This window comes from Solanum verrucosum, unplaced genomic scaffold (assembly GCF_900185275.1).
Source record: "Solanum verrucosum unplaced genomic scaffold, falcon-dt-bn FXZP01000261.1, whole genome shotgun sequence".
Taxonomy (NCBI): Eukaryota; Viridiplantae; Streptophyta; class Magnoliopsida; order Solanales; family Solanaceae; genus Solanum; species Solanum verrucosum.
Genome location: NW_026019969.1, coordinates 6047936 through 6067407, shown reverse-complemented (window position 1 = coordinate 6067407; position 19472 = coordinate 6047936). Strand labels below are relative to the sequence as shown.

The 19472-nt window shown below is 36.3% G+C and overlaps 1 protein-coding gene and 1 non-coding gene across 12 annotated transcripts in view; both read right to left on the bottom strand.

The window, feature by feature from the left end:
• Positions 1-2545: 2545 nt before the first annotated feature.
• The window catches only part of LOC125815226 (ATP-dependent DNA helicase Q-like SIM), a 38142-nt gene continuing 21215 nt past the window's right edge, over positions 2546-19472 (bottom strand). For 2 of the 11 annotated variants that reach the window (XM_049494652.1, XM_049494651.1), the window contains exons 6-16: positions 19063-19411; positions 18038-18264; positions 16966-17022; positions 15843-15923; positions 15522-15585; positions 14510-14609; positions 14349-14432; positions 13781-13868; positions 13592-13684; positions 12664-12756; positions 4199-4505 (exon numbers count right to left, since the gene is read on the bottom strand). In XM_049494652.1, the coding sequence (XP_049350609.1) occupies positions 4206-4505; positions 12664-12756; positions 13592-13684; positions 13781-13868; positions 14349-14432; positions 14510-14609; positions 15522-15585; positions 15843-15923; positions 16966-17022; positions 18038-18264; positions 19063-19411 (1536 nt within the window). In that variant the 3' untranslated portion in view covers positions 4199-4205. Of the gene's footprint in view, positions 2839-4198; positions 4506-12663; positions 12757-13591; positions 13685-13776; positions 13869-14054; positions 14433-14509; positions 14610-15521; positions 15586-15842; positions 15924-16965; positions 17023-18037; positions 18265-19062; positions 19412-19472 lie in introns of those variants that run through there. The other 9 variants (XR_007442160.1, XR_007442158.1, XM_049494654.1 and 6 more) reach the window with 9 other exon arrangements.
• On the bottom strand, positions 3110-3180 carry TRNAG-CCC (transfer RNA glycine (anticodon CCC)). The gene has a single exon. It is a non-coding gene; the product is annotated as a tRNA-Gly (tRNA).

The following is a 19472-nucleotide window of genomic DNA, read 5'->3' as shown; positions in this document are numbered from 1 at the left end:
TTTAAAGTCTTCACATGCAGTCCATATACTCAATGATTTTACTCAAAAACATACAACAAAAGTATCAACTATATATCTTTAAAACTAGATTTGGTTTGTCTTTCAATTATTAGTTTTCTTTATGAAGCTTGTTGGTTGTTAATGAAAGGTTCATTTCAACCACCAATGTCATTCATTCATTCTACTTATTTTTCAAAATAAAAATATCATCATATTTACATTTCTTTTATTTATTTTTACTTGAGGCCCCATCAAGATAAGAGCACAAAAGATATGCTGGGGTTGAGAATTTGGGGTGCGTCCTTATGTTGATTTAGAATCATCTAGGATAGAAATAAAGCATTGATCAAACTCTTCTTTAGTATAAAGGTAATAGCTATGAATAATGATAACTTTCGGAAAAAAGTAAAGAATGAGACATAACCTAAGGGGTCGTTTGGTTTGAAAATGAGTTATGATGGGATAAGTTATGTTGGGATAAGTTATGTTGGGATTAGTTATGATGGGATAAGTTGTGTTGGGATTATTTTTTATTGAGTGTTTGGTTTGTTGTATTCAAAATAATAAATTTTAAGAACAATTTATTTGTTTACAAAAATGCCCTTCATTAATGTAAAAAGTGATATAACAAAAGGGTTGAAAGAGACATTTTTGTCATTTACCTATTTTATCCCGGGATAAGTTATCCCGGGATTACTATACCACCCAAGGAGAGGGATAACTTATCCCGGTACTAATTATTAATCCCGGGATAAGTTATCCCGAACTTGCCAACCAAACAACAAAATAAGCGGTACTATAATTTAATCCCGGGACTATTTGTTATTATACCTCACACCAAACGAGCCCTAAGAGTCTTATTAGGTTTTTCTAGAAAGGTCGATACACATTATTATTATTATTATTATTAGAAGTCAATACATCAAGTGTTCATTAAATTTGAGCAACAAAACATAGTTAATTAGATGATTTATAATCATAGAAATATCTATTAACTTATTTTAGTCATAACTATAAAAGTTCATACTTTATTTCTTAAATTTCATATTATAATTAAAATGTACCACGTAAATTAAGACAGAAAAAAACATAAAAATGTTGAATGGGTTAGGCATTCGTTTTAAGATTTTGTGCATGGAGCACATTTCAAGGGTGTACTTGAAAATATCCAGATCGAACCTCCTTTTCAATCGCTTACTCATTTTTTGAAACTCGTCACCCGAACCCGGATTCCAAACAGTGCAATAGCGGAACCTTTGGTAGTTGTTTAAGGAACAAATTTTAGTTGTCTTATTAAAGACATATAATTATTACTACATCACACATAACCTCAAAGTTTTATTTTGGATTTAAAAATAATGACCTAAAGTTAAAGATAATTTTGTAATTTATATGTCTTTGTAAACATAATTAACAATTATTTGGGTGCAGAAATTGTACTTTATTATTTTGCTAGAACAAATTTAAAATAAGTGAAAACATTTTTAAAGATATAACTTACTCAAAAATTATATTAGGGGATGAGTGAAATATGAAGAGGATAGTGAGGTGGTATTTTACATGACGTTCAACTCACCTAAATATTAGATCACACGGGTTTTAGTTAAGGTGCACGTCCGCTAGAAATAGGGATATATTTATGTTATATATAAGTCGGCCTTAAATGTTTGCAATTGTTTTTTTTTTTGGTTTTCCATCCAGTGTCCGGTACCCACATTGTAGCCCGACTAAATCCGAATTTGCAATTGCTAATAGTGTTGAGAGTCACATTTATTTATTGAAAGTTTGAAAAGGATAATGTTACACAAACGATAATGGAAAAATATGTATTAAAAAAATTCCGCTGCCGGAATTTGAACCCGGATTCTTAACAAGATAGAATTGCCAGTGCTACAGCGGACTCATTTTGTGTTGGGATTGGGAATATTTTATTTGTACCTTTAGGAGAAATTTATTTCACATTTGTGTACAAAATAACCTTAAATTACATATAACCCTCAATTTTTTTCTTTAAACAGATAAAACTTTTATTTTTCCTCTCGATTTAGGATAATTTCGCAAACTTAGAAAAAACTTAGTGGTATATACTTTTCTTCTCTTTCTTTATTATTTTACCATCTTTTTCCCTCCTAAAACTTCTAACTTAATTTGTCGTGATTTGTGAATACCCTTGATATAATACAAGCTTAAATGAAGAAGAGTGTATTCATGTAGTCAATCCAACTTGTTGGAAAACTGGGACACTATAAAGTAATTATTATTGTTGATGTCGATATTGCGAACACCTCTACTATGCTAGTATTTGAATATTATAGTCTAGTCACATATTAGAAAAATTGCCTAATACTGTCGCCATAAGTTACAAAGATTTCAATGTAAAGAAAAGGATTATTACAAATCTATTGTTAGAGATGAAATTAATCAAGAAATACAAAAAAGAAGGTATATCTTGATCTATGCTAATGCAATTATTCTAATTATTGTTGTTCCTTTGTCTTCTTGATTTTCCAATTAACCAAACAGGGCTTGAAGCACTTTCATAATCATCAGGATACAATCTGATAACTTGTAGCTGCAAATTTCTGAGAGTAATTGCAAATTCTAATGCTTCATTCATCGCTTTTCGAGCACCAGCAAGTGCTTCTACTATTTCTTGATTTACAATGTAATGTGAACATATTTGATTAAGTATGTTGTCGTGCCTTTCTTCATATCTTAAAACTCTGTCCTCAGCTTGTTCTAATGCTTGCGTTATTATCCTCAATTTCTCTGCTGCTATTTGCTTCTTTTGCTTTTTCCTCAAGATTGGCAAGTATAGCAAGAATGATGATGTGAAGCCTATAATTGCAAAGGTGATGTTGTTATAATACATGGTGAGAATTCATCTAAAGTTAGATGAGTTGTTGTTGAAGTAAAATATAGAAAGGGAAATTGATTCTTTGCCTTGAATCAAAATTGGCATAACTTCTTATCACTTGCTTGAAGTGAATAATTATATTCCTTCAAGTAAAGGAAATGAAAGAATCTGGAAGCAGAAATTAGACATAAATGGAAAAGGAATAAACCAATAAGTCTAAATGGAAAAGGCATAAACCAAAAATGAACTGAGTGCGCATCCGGGGAATCGAACCCCGGTCAGTACCGTGGGAGGGTACTATGATACCACTACACCAGATGCGCTTCTTCTTGTGAAAATATCACTGAAGTGAAATAATTTCTTTTAATTTAGGGGGAAAGGCAAATTACAAGGCTTATCATATGAAAGGGGAAAAAAAGTGTTAAAATATTCTTTCTTTTATTTTTAATTCATTGATTTCCAATCCTAAATAGACCTTCAGAGCTTCCTTCTCAAGGCAAGTAAAGTCTACATACACGTCACTCTCCCATACTCCACTTAGGATCGTTTGGTTTGAATTCAAGTTATGATGAGATTAATTATAATGGGATAAATTATGATGAAATTAGTTATGATAAGATAATTTTTCATTGAGTGTTTGATTTGTTGTATCTAAAATAATAAATATTAAGAAAAATATATTTGCTTACAAAAATTCCCTTCATGATTATAAAAAGTGATGTATAAAAAGAATTGAAATAGACATTTTTGTCATTTACTTATTTTAATCCCGGGATAAGTATCCCAGACTTGCCAACCAAACAACAAAATAAGTGATACTATAATTTAATCCCAAGACTATTTGGTATTATCATTCACACCAAACGACCCATTAGGGTATGTTGTTGTAATAGATGTTGAAAGCTTGATCTTTCCTTTATACATTTGTTATCACTTTCTCGGCCCAAGTCTCTCCTTTAGGGTCTTTGCTTCAGGCCCTCGTGCATTTCAAGTCGAAATGTATCTCTTCACACGTGACCCCCTCCCCGTGTACTGTTTTTCCACTCAAATTTCTATCTTCACAAGGTAAGAGCAACGTTGTGTACACACCACCTTCCCCAAACTCCACTTGTGAAATTACACTAGGTATGATATTGTTGTATTCTCAAGTTTGGAGCCAAGTTCAGATAAAAAAAATAAAAAAGAGAAACGTGGCATCTTAAAAGAATCCGCCAATTAAAAACCAGAACGTATAATGGACGAATAACTAAAGAATGGGATGGTGCAAATTACGAATCTTTCAACCTTGTTACAAGGCTGATTGTTTCAATTTCCAACAAAGTTGGAATTCTTTTTAACTTCACATCTGTCACTTTTTTGACAGCTTGGCAGTCAATCTTCCTCGAACCGTATTAGAATCAGGCTGACGTTTACGTGATTTTCGTTTTCTTGGAGATTTCCATGTTCGCTTTCTTTGCAAGCGTTGGCGACGGATCTCGGGATCAGCCCACCCTTTTCCCCATTCAGCAAAACTGGAAAAGGACTTGGGGCTTGTCATGGAAAGCAACATATCTGCTTCAGGATAAACATGGAATGGCTGCTCTGTTTCAGAACTCAGGAACTGCCTTCCACGTTCTGTTACTTCTGGATATTTTATCTGCACACGGGTCTGTAACATTCACCATAAATGATCATCCGTAGCATTGAAAATAACCACATACAAACATACTCCCAGTTCAAGATTGATTTAAAAGGTAACATAACATAAAGAAAGTGGAAAATAAGGCACCAAATGAAAACCTTTACCCCCTCCTAACAGAAATATACCGCTAGAGATGCATCATACCAATATTGTTGTGAAACCATAGTTCCAAGGAAACAACAGCTGTTTTAACACTCAAACTTTCACACGTTTGACTAGTTCTATCTTTCCACATTCTCCATCAAACAGGAGGAACCAGACGGATAAAAGTAAAACAAGCAGATCTCAAATATAGCACAAACCAAGCAAAAGGGTAATTAAATGTCTTATTCTTAGTGACAGTATCAAACTAATGCAGTTTTCCTGGGAGACAATCTTATCATAAGACAGTCTTGTCCCAATAAGACCATCTATTGTCTTTTTGCTTTGACCCAAAACCCTTGACCTCTTTTCTTAATTTAAAAAAACTCATATCCAGGACATTTCAAATTATAACAACAGTACTACTTTTACTTTCAGAAATAATATAATTATCCAACCGAAGATGAGTGAGGAGATAAACTGATATGGAGGGATGGGGGCTAAAGACCATTGAAACCTATGATCTAGAGTTGTCAGAAATCGGAGATAATAGCAATATGTGGAAAAAGGTTTGAAACATCAAATTTCCGAAGTAACTTTCCTTGTTTGGTGTGCAGTGCAAGATGCAATTTTAACAGCGGACAACACAAGAAAAAGGAGGATACTTATGAGTTGGTACTTGGTATGTATGTGTGAAGAATCTGGAGAAGATACTAATCATCTCTCGTTGCATTGGAGGTTGGCTTTACAACTATGGAGTGTTGCATTCTCATCCTTAACATCTTTTGGGTGTAATCACTGACAGTGGAGGAAACAATTACAAGTTGAACATTGGAGAGGATAGGCAATGAAAGTAAGGCAGCTTGGAAGACAAAACCGCCTCGTCTCTGTTGGAGTATACGGAATGAACGGAATATGTACAAATAGGAAAATGTTTCATAATAGTGAGAATGACAGAAAGTATTAGAAGATCTTTTCTATTTCACTTGTATTTTTGGTATGACATAAAAATAGCATATAGTATGGATAGTTGGTCAAACTTGGTGGAAGATAATGTATGACTCCAGCAAAGTCATGCGCGCATCTTGCATTCAATGAGCATCTTGTATTTCATGAAAATTGGGGGCAATATAATCCTTACGTAAGGGGATAGTATTTCCCATTCCTTTATGTAACCTTCTCTCCTCCAATCGTATTTATTTCAGGCTGGGGGGTAGATCATACAACTTAACCGAGACAAAATCTTCTAACGGAACTTGGTTCAACTGGGTGGAGAGCTCAAAACTCCACATGCGAAGGTGACACTTAGCAAAGCAGCATTGTTATGGTTAGTCAAGAGGTTGCGAGAGGCATCAGACATAAGGGGGAAAGCTTTTAAATTGTGGAGAGGCAAAGATCTGATTGCCTATTTATACTTATCCTTGAAGTTCAATAAATATGGTAGATTCATCTCTATGATTGCAGTAAATGGTGCATCCAGATCAGTAATAATTCTACCTAAGAACAACTTTAATGAGGGGTGGTTGGGGCTTGCAACGAAAATTGAAGGCTTCATAAATGGTTTGAATACACAGCTTGCATTAAATACCAAAGAGACTATATTACATCCAGATACACAGAAGGGGAAAGGAATTATAAAGAAGCATTACACAGGAACAGATGGGCTCAAAAAGAACAAGAAATACAGCAGGAGGTAAACTCTTTTCATGCCTGCAAATCCAAAGGCGGACAAACTCCTAAGTAGATGCCTAGCGGCATCAATATACTTTACTGCTTTTGGGGGGTGGAGTAGTCAGGAATCCAGAAGACATAAAGAAGAAAATTGTAGTTTTCTATATGGGGTTATATTCTGGAGACCTTCAGGTGGGTGCAAGATTCATGCTTCAGAAGGAATTTGAGGACCAAGAGATTTGGGATAGTGTCAAACTTTGTGCTAGTGACAAAGCTCCTGCCCCTAATGGTGTTACCATGGCCTTCTATACCCATTGTTGGGAGGTTATTGGAAAAGATATGATTGCTACAGTCAAGAACTTTCATGAGAGATGTGTCTTTGAGAAAAGCTTCAACTCTACTTATCTGGCTTTAATTCCCAAAAAAATGGGTTCTAAGGAGCTCACTAACTTCAGACCCATTAGCCTAATTGATAGCGTGTACAAGATCATCTCCAAAATACTCACCGGGAGAATCAAAATGGTTATGCACAAACTGGTGGACCCCCCCAACAGTTGGCCTTCATAAAAGGGAGACAAATAGTGGATGCCATTCTTATGGCTAATGAGTATGTTAATGCTAGAACTAGAAGCAGTGTCCCAGGCATCCTATGTAAGTTGGACATTCAAAAAGCTTATGACCACCTCAATTGGAAGTTCCTGTTGGAGACTCTTTCTAAAAGGGGTTTTGGAAGTATATGGTTGAGATGGATGAAGTTTTGCATCAGCACCGTGAAATTCTCAGTTCTAATAAATGGCTCTCCCACAGGTTTCTTCTCTTCACAGAGAGGTTTAAGACAAGGAGACCCATTATCTCCCTTTCTTTTTATTATCGCTATGGAGGGGCTAAATGATATGTTGAAAATCGCTCAAGAAAAGTTGTGGCTGAGAGGTTTTAAGGTATCCAGTAGAGTGGGGGCTGATATGGAGATTACTCACTTACAATATGCAGATGACACTCTTGTCTTCTATGATGCAAATAGGAACCAATTCAAGATTTTAAGGGTAATCTTTGTTCTTTTTGAAGCTATCTCTGGGATTCACATCAATTGGAACAATAGTTTCTTGTATCCTGTAAATGAAATGAAGTCCCTGATACCCTCTCTGGCTAGGATTTTGGGGGGAAGGACAGGAGACCTACCAACTACATACTTGGGGATGCCTTTGGGATCCAAAAGCAAATCTATAGGCATCTGGAATGGGGTGATTGAAAAAAGTGAAAAAAAGTTGGTGAATTAAAAGAGTCAGTACCTTTCTTTAGGATGAAGATTAACAGTCATCAACAGTGTTTTGGACTCTATGCCTACCTATATGATGTCGTTTTTCCCTATTCATGATGGTGTTATTGACAGACTTGATGCTTTATGGAGGGTGAAACCAAGAAACTCCACTTGGTTAAGTGGGATACTCTTATTGAGAGTAAACAAGCAGGGGGGATGGGAATAAGGAATTTAAAAATCCAAAATCAGTGCCTTATGATGAAGTGGCTATGGAGATTTGCTTCCAGTGAGCAAGATCTGTGGAAAGATGTAATACAGGCAGAATATGAAATAGAGGATCTCTGGATAGCTAAAATGGTCACTAGCACTTACAGATCGAGCCTTTAAGAGCCATCAGAAACCATTGGCCAAAGCTCAGAGGAAACTGCAGTATTAAATTGGCTAATGGTAGGAAAACCTCTTTTTGGGAAGATAGATGGCTAGAGCAAGGATCTTCAAAAACCTTGTTCCCGGATATTTTCATCCTAAACCAGCAGCAAAGGGCCATTGTGGCAGAGATGTGGTCAAACCAAAGGTGGAATCTGAGTTTTGGAAGACCTCTAAATGACTAGGAGATCCAAAGGTTAGTTTTACAAGGTCTTGAGGTAACTCAAAAGAACTACTCATGCACAAAATAGTTTGGGATGGCAGGATCACAATCAAAATAATTTCAGTGTCAAAAGAGCCTACAAGAAGTTTAATTTTTGTAACAGTCAGTGAAATAGGTGGTCATGGAAGCTGATATGGAAAACTAAAATCCCCTAAAAAGTGTCTTGTTTTACTTGGCTCCTTGCTAAGCAGGCAGTTTTGACCCAAGATAATCTTATGAAAAGAAATATTCAATTGAGTCATAGGTGCCTCCTATGTGGTGAAGAAGTAGAGACTGTCAACCATCTCTTCCTTCACGATAGAAGGACCAACATTTTGTGATATGTTTTCATCAATCTGAAGGGCATGAAATGGGTTATGCCTAAGAAAGTTACCCAGCCTCTGAAGATATGGAGCAGTTATGCAAGCATTACTGGGGATAATGAGATGGAAAATCATTTCGGCTTACATTTGGTGGTCTGTGTGGAAAGAAAGAAATCTCAGATGCTTCCAAAACAAGAGTAATTCCATCCCGAAGATTAAGATGAACTGCTTAGTGTTGTTTCTTTTTTTGGTGTAAACAGGAGTACATGGAAGATCTAGAATCAGTTACAGATGTTTTAGGTTCCTTGTAAATTTTGCTATAGGATTGAAGATCTTCCTGCTACTCCACAATTGTAATTAGGAACCTGTAATTTGTTGTGCCAGGTTTTGGTTTTTTGTTTTGGAATAGGATACAAGTTGTTACCTTCTCAAAAAAATAAATTATCTAAGAATGTTAGGGGGTTAAATGGGGAGGAGCAAAAGAGCACTCGTAAGAAATTTGTTGCTTCAATAGAGGGCTGACATTCATGTGTTGGTTGAAACTAAGCTAACAAGGAATGACTCAAATCTTTACCAACAAATCTAGAACAACATATGGTTGGGACAAGCTCATGTAGAAGCTATTGGAAGGAGTGGGGGGGATAGTAGTGCTATGGGACAAAAGAGTTTGGAAGGGGGAAATGGTAGACAGGGGAAATCAAATGCTTACTTGTAGATTTGAGGGCATAGAGCAAGAACTGACATGGCATTTTAAGTGCAATTTATGCAGAATGTGAGGGGAAAGGAGGGAACTTTGGTCGGATTTCAACATCACCAGATATCCAGAGGAGGGTCTACATCACCTGAAATCTGGTGATGTTTTCAGAATAGATCAATGGCATGGAGCTTGTAGACCCTCCTTTATTTGGAGGGTCTTACACTTGGAGAAAGAGTGAAAATTATGAGAGTGCTTCTAGAATAGACAGATTCCTCTACTCTTCACAGTGGGAGGAACAATATCTACACATCAAACAATCACTTATGCCAAAATTGGGATCGGACCACAACCCCATCATGCTTACATGTGGAGATATGGATTTCAAGAAGTCATAATTTAAGTTTGAACAATGGTGGTTGGGAGTGGATGGTTTCAAAGAGAGGGTAAAAGAATGGTGGGCCTCTTTCAATGTAACTGGGAGCCCAGCATACATCTTAACTACCAAACTAAAACTCCTAAAAGGAAAATTAAAAGAATGGGGGAAGAAAAACAAGAATAACTGGAGACAGAGGAGGAAGGACATCCTGAACCAAATTACTGGGATAGAAAATATCATGGAGCAAAGAGCACTCACGGTTGATGAATTACTCCAGAAAGTTCATTTGGTAATGGAGTTTGAGAAGGTGGTCAAGAATGAGGAGATAGCATGGAGACAGAGGTCTAGAATCCAATGGTTGAAAAATGGAGATATGAACACCTAATACTATCACAGAATGGCCACACCAAATAAGAGATTAACACCATTGACAAAATTGAAGAGGAAGGGACATATCACTGATCCAGAAGTTATCAAGATGAAAATACAAGACTACCATCACAATCTCTACAAAGAGACAAACATGGAGACCTAATCTAAACTTACAAGACTTCACAATTAGCTTGGAGGAACAGATCTGGATGCAGAGACAGTTCAAGGAGGAAGAAGTCTTAAAAGACATCAATTTTTGTGTCAGTGACAAGGCACCAGGACCTGATGGCTTCCCAATGAGCTTCTTTAAAGAATTTTGGAGTGTCTTTAAAGAAGACATCTTGAACACTATGAAGTGTATCCATGAGGTCCAAGTTATTGAAAAAAGCATAAATGTCACTTATATGGCACTTATCCCAAAGAAAAGTGGAGCTACATCACTGAGGGACTTCAGACCAATAAGTCTAATTAGTGGGATGTACAAAATGCTCAAACAGGTGGTAAGCAAGCTGGTGAACAAGCACCAGATGACATTTATTAAGGGCAGGAAAATCATGGATGCTGCATTAATAGTCAGTGAATGTGTGGACACAAATTTAAGAGGAGAGAAAGCAGGCATCATGTGCAAACTTGATTTGGAAAAAGCATATGACCATGTAAATTGAGGGTTTTTTCTAAACATCTTAAGACAGATGGGGTTTGCCAATTGTTGTATGCTAATAACACTGTAATCTTCTATGAGGCAAAAGAAGACCAGATCAGATATATCTGAGTGATACTTGTGATCCTGGAAGTTGTCTCTGGTCTGAGGGTTAACTAGAGGAAAAGCAGTTTATTCCCTATCAAGGAAGTAGCACAGATGCAAAGATTGGCTAACATCCTAGGGTGCAAGATTGAGCAATTCCCAACAACTTATTGGGAATGCCTGTGGGAAGCAAAGACAAAGAATTACTAATATGGGATGGGATAATCCATAGGTCAGAGAAGAAGTTAGCCATATGGAAATCTCAAATACTTGTCACTTGGGGGCAGATAAACATTAATAAATGCAGTGCTAAACTCCCTCCCCACTTATGTCATGTCTCTATTTCCCTTACCTGCTAAGGTGTTGGAGAAATTTAACAAACTTAGAAGAGACTTTCTTTGGTTTGGAAACAAAGAAAGGAAGGGGTACTATCTGGTTAACTGGGAGTCAGTGCAGCTACCTAAGCTCTCAGGTGGTCTTGGAGTTAGGATTCTTCGAATCCACAATGAGTGTCTCTTGATGAAATGGCTGTGGAGATATGTGGAAGAAGAACAGGCTCTTTGGAGATAAGTTATACATCACAAGTATGGCCAGGACTCCCAATGGTGTACCAATGAGGTCACTATACCATATGGAGTTTCAACATGGAAAACAATAAGATCCTTCTGGACCAAACTACCAAATTAGCAGGAAACATCAAACTCAGAATAGGAAATGGAGCTAAAATACTATTCTAGAAAGATGTTTGGGTAGCATTAATGCAATCTTTCCCTGACTTATTTTCTTTCTGTAGCAATCCAGATATCATTCTAGCTGAGAGTTGGGCAAATGGATGGGATATATCTTTCATGAGACATTTCAATGATTGTTAAATAGATAGGGTGGCACAATTGTTACATGTAATCAATGAGTTTAATTGTTTTGCTGCAAGGCCAGACACAGTCTCGTGGGTACACTCTGAGGATGGAAGGTTCACATTTAACAAGCTCTATAAGAAGGAATTGGAAACTCAGCAAGGCCTCAGATTGGCTGGAAATATGTACGGACAAGCCAAGCACCAACCAAGATCAAATGTTTTGTATGGATGGTAGCTAAGAGGGTTTGTCTGACTCAGGAGGTACTGCAAAGTAAAGGTGCACAACTAGTACCAAGGTGTTTTCTATGCAATGAGACCAACAACCATCTTTTTCTACACTGTAGAGTCACAGATCAACTATGGTCTCTGTTTTTTAGGCTCACTGGTAACAGCTGGATGATGCCAGGGCATACTGCTGACTCGTTGAGTTGCTGAATCAGGAGAGAAGGAAGTAAAAGCCATGGTGGAGAATTATTCCAGCATGCATATGGTGGTCAATATGGAAGGAAAGAAATGGAAGATGCTATGAGAACAAATCAAACTCCATACAGAAAGTTAAAAGAAAATTGTTGTATTGCATATTTGTATTTTTGGTGTAAACAGGAATGTATAGAGGAGGTAGAGCAACTAGTAGCTATGCTAGGATCTTTGTAATTAGCCTTCCTAGTCCCTCTATGTACTAATTTTTGGAGGTCACCAGCATATCCTTAATGTTGAGGAATACAACATTACTAGTTTCAAAAAAATAATCCTTACATAAGGGTACTAACTTTTTGGCACCAACTTGATGTTTGTTAGTGAAACTTCTAGACTTACAATATAGAATAAACCAACTGAACCTTCATTAGACCAATAATAGCAAATTAGAAAGGATTCCAAGTATTTGTTTCCACTCCCTGCCAGGCAAACACATCGTACATGTTTCTAAAATTGGAGTTTTCAGCATTGAGAACAGCATGACTAATTTAAACCATAATACAGTAAAGTATAAAATGAGAAGGATATATCAGATAGGTCATAAAAGTAACGAAGATGGGATGGATTTAAGAAACATAGTGCCAAAACTTAGTTGTACAACCTTTTATGAAATAACAAAGGTTACTATGCAGAAAGCATACCATGTCATCGCCCTCCCTAATAAATCCTTCAACTTCCAACAGTCGAGCAAGACCTCTCCACCACAAGAGGTCACTTGCACTAAATTGTTGATACTACAACAAAATACACAGAAGACAAATGACAAGATTAGAGTTGCAATAGGAAAGGGTAAATACAAAAGAGTCTTAGCAGCAATGTTGTAAAAATGTTGGAAAACAACAAAAACAGTTCGATTTCAATAAAAGAAATATCAGGCAATTCTCTTGCATTAGTTGAACACGAAATAGAAGAGTGGAGTTGACGTTATATGCTACTGGAAAGATTGGAACCAAAAGTAGATATAAATATAATTCTCGATAAGTACAAGAATTTACAAGAATAGAAGAATGCATGAGTAACTTAAAAGGTACTCTCTGCAAAATGAGTAACTTTAAAGTGGTATAGTATACCAGAATAAATGCACAGCGGATTGACAAAGTTTTCTGTAAAAGAAAATTGGCACTTCAGAGATGAGTAGAATTAAACACGACCTTGTTAAGAGTAGGAGTAGCATGTAGCTGGAGGACACCTGCTCGACAAGTTGAACCTATTTTCAGTATGACGTAGTAGCTTTATACCATAAGACGGGAATTGCAGATTATTATAAGCATCCCAACATATGATTGATGTCAAAAAAGATTTTGAAGAAAGCTCTTCGAGAGCAATCCAAATTACAAACATGATATATCTCCAGGGAACTCTATTGGCAGGGAATGAAAGATCCCAGAAACTGGTAACAAGAAGCTCATTCAAATTGAAGGAAAATTTGTAGGTTCTTTGTCATATCCCTTGGTAGACATGCTCTTTCTAAAAGGGCCCTCGCTGAGAATTTTCAATGGGGCATGCACATCAAACTAGCAGATAGCAAGGGATAAGAGGGAGAGAGAGGGCCTTGAGCAGAACAAGTACCTGTTCCCTTATTCTGCTGACTAAAGCCTTGATGTTTGGCCTCTCGCCAAGTCTCCCTTCATAACCACCATAGGAGATGTCTGCAAAATTTCTCTGCGCCAGAAAGTATTAACACTGACCAGCAATGCCAATATGAGATGACAAAGTACGAAGGAGGGCGAGCAAATGTGAGATGGCAAACGTACTCACACAATGAGTAGAAACAACTTGCAAGAAGATCATCGCCTCAGCCTTTAAACTCTGTCTTTCAGGTGGACCTTTGATGCATATATCACACCTGTGCATTATGTACCAGGTAAATGACATAAACTAAGAAACTGAACTCATTGCAAGTAAGAAAACCTATGATAAACATGTAGTTTCTTGAGCAAAAATTGATTTTACTCAGAGGATAAAGGCAAATGTCAGTAAGCATTAATTGAAAAAGATATTAGCCAATGGGATGTATTTGGCACATCTTTACATGCATAGGAAGTCATCTTTTACTTCAAACTGCTACAAATGAATCGCTCTTTTATGTGGCATGTCCTGTGATAAAACGAGCACCTGAAACCTCAATTTAGAGACTAACTTAAGAGGAATCAAATATTAGAAACAAACTTATAGCTCATCAATAGTGCTGTTTCTTTGCCCTCCACACCCACCCCAAAGGAAAGTGGAAGAGAATTAACAGAAAAGCACAAGCACACATCCTTGACATGAAGCAGCTTGTAAGGAACAAAAGAGAAAGCACAATAGCCAGTGTGTCTTGACATACACAAGACATTTCTCCAAAAGAAAGTGCTCGCCAAAGTACTCCACAAGTGTCTTGGCTCTACAGCAAGAAGTGTTCATTCCATATCTGTTGAACATAACCAACACATAAGATGGAAACCAAAGTACTAATTGAAGACGTTCAATTAATAATCATCTTACTACCTAAAACAATCAGATAACATCTTATATGCTTGTTTTGTCTGCTCCTCACTTCTTTGACTTGGTAGAAGCGTAGGTGTTCTTGACAAGTTTGCATACAGGACTGTTTCACAAAAAATCAAACAGCTTAAAAATACATGTAGTGCCTACCCTGTTGGAAGCCGATGTCTCAGATCGATAGATAAACATGACTCTTCTGGAAAATTTAAGTTGAATAAGAGAGCATTTTGGTGTAAGTGTATCAAAACCAGACTTTATGCACTGCAGGATAAACTCTGCTAAACCCAGGAGAAGGCATGAGGTTCCTTATCACCAAAGCTATTCATATAGTAATATTTTGACAATTGTCAGATTTCCTTTCACCATATTTATTTTTCCTAGTAAGTGTGCTAAAATCCTATCATCAACTTCTTCCTCAGTTGTTACCTGTGTCATTATTATGTATACTTTTCTTTCTAAACTAAGTACCTTCAAGAAGACACTTTGTACATTCATTTAACTTTTTGTAATGAGAACCATTTTGACCCTACAATGTCTAGCATTTCTTTTATATGATTCTAGGATTAGCTCCTATGTTTTTAAAGTCAATCACTTCATAAAAAATGTCAAACAACTAGAAAAGGTGAAACAGTTAAATGTAATCATGCCAAATTTCTGTGGACATCAAATGTGCATCCATGTTAGATTAGAATTAAGAGGTTGCATAACCTTTTTCCATGACTGCAAATCCACAATATTTAAGTATTTCATAGAAATTATGTCCTTAGCTTTTGAATTCTAACATAGAACTTCCAATTTTACTAGAAAACAGCACTGCTTCAATGCCCATTATAGGTTATTTTTCTCGGAGAAACTGATCTCATGCATCAGTTGGGAAATTGTTCATCTCACAATCCCAAACATTAGTATAAATGATGAACCAGCGGATAACATTATTTTTCTCTTGGAAGTAAAATGATTCTTCTCAAGATAACGACAAATAAACAACACATAAAAAAAAATCAAATCAACTAACCACACTCTGCTACTTTTCCATCCCGACCAGCTCGACCAGCCTCTTGATAATAAGCCTCCAGACTCTGTAAAGGTTACAATAGCTTGACCAAGAAGCATAACTGAAATAGTAACAAAAAGGCAACTAAAAGAAAATAGTTCAAATAAGTCCTCTCACATAGTGCTTCTTAACAACACATATAAACATATATACAATCATGTTTTGAGAAGGACGAAAGACAAAATAAGAAAGGTGCTCAAGATTCACATGGAGTCCGTTTACATGAGTAAACAGACGTAGTTAAATAAAATATATTAAGGATATCTAGCTGAGTAATTGCACCTGGGGCCAACCATAGTGGATGATCCTTCGCACATTCAACTTGTCAATGCCCATCCCAAAGGCAATTGTTGCGACAATGACCTGAATATCAGAAAGTACAATGCATAGCCTCAATTAACTAATAAACAAGCATAAAACCTAAATGTAAGTAAACAACTTTAAGCTCAAGAATATTGCCTATCTGCTGTCAAAATATCTTGAAGATACTATTATCAAAGAGTTGAAGTGGATGCAGGATTGCACAGCATGCTTGAATATCACTGACCTTGGTAAAAGATTTAGCAGAAAACCTTTGCAATGGATTCATCTTAATATACCAATTATCAATAATGGTAAAAAAAATGATAGCCTATGTTGAAAAGAAATATGCAACAGGAATTTTTTTCAAATCATTATGACTTACTTATGACAGTTCAATCAAAACAAAATAGAATAAGAAAATCATATTGCCTGACTTGAAGACAGTTTACAGATACGATAACCACTCGTGATTCGTGAAACATGACCGTAGAACCACAATTCCATGTTGCGGACTTCTTTGTGGCATCTTATCAATAACATTTAATGATGATGTAAACGGGTGAAATCTTTTTTAGAAGTGAAGTCACTAATAAATTATTTTAAAAAAATTTCATCCATAAGAATTGAGGCAGGAATTAAATAATAAGAGTCAAAACCTAGATTTGCATACCACATTATATTCTTAATGAACAAAAACCCTCTTATATTAGAATCATCTATTAGTAAATTGTATCTGACAGTACAGAGATTGGACAACACAGAAACTAATTCAACCAATAAAAACAAATACTACTAGTACTATGCCTCAATGCCAAACTAGAAGGGTTCAGCATATGAATCCTCAATCGGACCAAGTTCAGATAAATAACCTATAAAGCATATGAGATCAGGACATAGAGATTGATCGAACTTGATTCACACAAAAATGAAGACAATAAGTTCAACGATGAATTTCTTCTTCATGAACATGCGGGAGTATACACATATCACTCTAAAATATTGAGTGCAAAGGATCAAAGACCTACAGACATGCAATAAATTGTTAAATAAGATACAAAATGTTTGTTAATATTACTCCATCTAACACATCACCTAGCTTTACCTGCAGAGTGTTCTCGTGAAATTCCTTATGCACCTGCCTCAGATGTGATTTTGGCAACTGAAAAGCGAAAGAGCAAACATTACTGCTCAATTGACAAGGAAGAGTATATCAAGAAACTTCATTCCTAAACAGCATCATTTTTGTAATGCCCAGGGCTGATGCGGGCGGGTCAAAGAGAAAGAGTTGGAAGGCTTCTATGTTACCAAGCTGCTGACAGAGGGTAACATATGACACCATAGGAAAATCTCACGTCGAAAAGTTTGAAAAATGAGTGAAGTGATATATAAGAACATATAGCACAAGTTCATATGGTATGAGTGCTTTTGGGCTTGATGATAGTGTTGTCCAGGAGACAAATCTGTGGGTTCTGTTAAGCCAAAGCGCACAATATGTGCCACAGGCTTATGTTACACCAACTATGACATCAAAGCCAAGTTCCCGAAGTACGATGATGGGGCAAATCTTAGCAAGGACACTTAGTTGTAAGGAGGCACCCTCATGTGACACTCACGACGGAGGGTGAGTTAATGAGGACGAGTCAAAGTTTTCAGTTAATGAGGATTGGAAAGTTTTTAGATTGGCAAGCTTCAGGGGTACATATGACACTTTAGGCAAATCTCACATCAAAAAGGGAGAAAAGAGTGAGGTGTTACATAAGACATACCATAAGTTTGGATGGTATGCGTGTTTTTGGATTCGATGGTGATGTAGCATAAGAGACCAATATGTAAGGTCAATTGCACAAAAGTGGACAATATGTCCAAATGCTTGAGCAGTGAAATTTTTAGACCTTGACTATAATCTAGCAGACATCTACCACATAATATCTCGGTGACAAGTTATACCTAAATTACATGAAAGAAAACCAATTGAACAGCATGCTTATGATCACCTTTAGTCCACTTTCACAACTATGGTATTTTGAATCCTAAAGACATGCTCCTACACCATGCAACCATGCAAAATTATCTGATGTCCTTCAAACAATTATAATTTGTGGTGAATTAAACGCAACTCGATAAAACCAGAGGGAAAGCAATATAATTAATTCAACTGAATGGATATATATTACCTTAGCATTGTAAGCAGCAGCCTTGATCCCAAATTTAGAAAGAAATTTTGATATACTTAATGTTTCTTTCCTAGTTGGGGCATAGATTATTGTTGGTCCATCCTCCAACGGTTTGTGTCGAAGCTTTGCTCTTTCTCCTGGATCATTGGCCAGATCAGGAGTTTTGTGCAACAGAAAACCACTACAACCTTTCAGTGGTAGTTTTCCACTAAATTCACCACAAGAAACTGCAGCAATTATTAACATCAGTACAATTTATTTGAATTCATAAAGTAAGTTATAGGAGTAAATGACCAAGCTTATAATTTAAAGTAATAAATTTACATTCGAAGTAGCCAATGAGAAATTGAGGAAACCCCTAAAAAGTACCCTGGACGAGAAGATGAAGTCTTTACTTAAGCTGCAACAGTGCTGGTTAGAGGCTAAGGAAAACCCACAAAAAACATTTCCCTTATTTGGTTTTAAGAAATGAAGAGACTATCAGTCACACAAAAAGGTCAAGTATGAGAATGCAAGAAAGAGTAGGATGAGATGCTATTATCTTATGTGGTCTTTTGATCATGTATTAAGAGAGTTGTTTCATAGGATAAGATGATGCAAGGTTTTTTCTTCAATCCATTTCCAGGGATAAGCCATATCTATCTCAAGCTAAGGTTATATCCTCTTGAATCTCATACTAAATAATCTTGCACCGATGTGACGATAGATTGTCTAGTGGTTATTGCAAGTGAGTAAACTGAAACTTAAACACTTTAGAATGTAGATAAAACTACTGCTGCAGCTACGACAAAACAAAAGGAATTGTTTCAATCCACACTAAGGTAACTACTATTAAAATTTTCAAAATTCTCTATGTTTACGCAAAATAATTTTCAAGGTCTCTGCTGTGGCTTTCGGACATTGGTAACAGATCGAGTTAGTGGTAGTGTAATCTTTAGTGTCATGGAAGATGGGGTCAATCAAATTTTCTCTTAAATTGGATGTGTAATGTATAAACGATCTTTTCACCCAAAGAAGAGTTTTACCATCCAAATCATCAACATCTTGCACAACATCACACTCATCTTCCAGATACTCAACAGACAGTTGTCTATCCTTCAATGAATCTAAACCATATCTCCCAGGAGAAGATACTTCATTGTCACTGTCAGAAACAGCATCCCCCTCAACGTCGTCTACATTAATCTCATTGATCCCATTACATTCATCCATGCAACCATTGGAAGCATTATCAGAGCTTTCAGAGTTCTCCTCCAAATTTGTAGACATTAACTTATTTTTCGAGGAAGACTTCCCTTTTCTGGAATAAATGCTTATCAATTCATGAAAATCCTTCTTGTAGGATGCTAAGGATGATGTTTTAGAGTGTTTCACCTGCAAGCAACAGAAATGAAGTGATTTACCATTATTTCAATCAGCATACGTACAGATAATG